Here is an 889-nt window from a genome sequence, read left to right on the forward strand (position 1 = left end):
CTCACTCGTCGGCGTCGGCGTCGACGATCCTGGCACGGTGGTCGGTGTCTCACTCGTCGGCTTTGTCGTCGACTGGCCCGGTACGGTTGATGGCGATGGCGTCGACGATCCTGGCGCCGTGGTCGGCGTCTCACTCGTCGGCGTCGGCGTCATCGGGCCTGGCACGGTGGTCGGCGACTCACTCTTTGGCGTCGGCGTCGACTGGCCTGGCACGTTGGATGGTGTCGGCGTCGACACTCCTGGCATGGTGGTCGGCGTCTCACTCGTCGGCGACGGCGTCGACTGGCTTGGCACGGTGGTCGGCGTCTCACTCGTCGGCGACGGCGTCGACTGGCCTGGCACGGTTGATGGCGTTGGCATCGACGAACCTGACACGGTGGTTGGCGTCGCATTCGTCGGCTTCGTCGTCAACTGGCCTGGCACGTTGGATGTAGTCGGCGTCGACGATCCTGGCACGGTGGTCGGCGTCTCACTCGTCGGCGACGGCGTCGACTGGCCTGGCACAGTTGATGGCGATGGCGTCGACGATCCTGGCGCCGTGGTCGGCGTCTCAATCGTCGGCGTCGGCGTCATCGGGCCTGGCACGGTGGTCGGCGACTCACTCGTTGGCGTCGGCGTCGACTGGCCTGGCACGTTGGATGATGTCAGCGTCGACAATCCTGGCATGGTGGTCGGCGATTCACTCGTCGGCGACGGCGTCGACTGGCCTGGCACGGTTGATGGCGTTGGCGTCGATGAACCTGGCATGGTGGTCGGCGTCATCGGGCCTGGCATGGTGGTCGGCGTCTCACTTGTCGGCATTTTCGTCGCCTGTCCCGGTACGGTTGATGGCGTCGGCGTCGACGATCCTGGCACGGTGGTTGGCGTCTCACTCGTCGGCATTGTCGTC

At 66.5% G+C, this 889-nt stretch overlaps 1 protein-coding gene across 1 annotated transcript in view; it reads right to left on the reverse strand.

The window, feature by feature from the left end:
* The window catches only part of SDRG_07010 (hypothetical protein), a gene marked incomplete at its 5' end in the record, with an annotated part of 3965 nt that extends 3083 nt beyond the window's left edge, over positions 1 to 882 (reverse strand). The window contains one exon of the mRNA XM_008612827.1: positions 37 to 882. Coding sequence (XP_008611049.1) covers positions 37 to 882 — 846 coding nt within the window. The remainder of the gene's footprint in view (positions 1 to 36) is intronic.
* Positions 883 to 889: the final 7 nt, after the last annotated feature.

The sequence above is a fragment of the Saprolegnia diclina genome (assembly GCF_000281045.1).
Source record: "Saprolegnia diclina VS20 unplaced genomic scaffold supercont1.19, whole genome shotgun sequence".
Lineage (NCBI taxonomy): Eukaryota > Oomycota > Saprolegniomycetes > Saprolegniales > Saprolegniaceae > Saprolegnia > Saprolegnia diclina.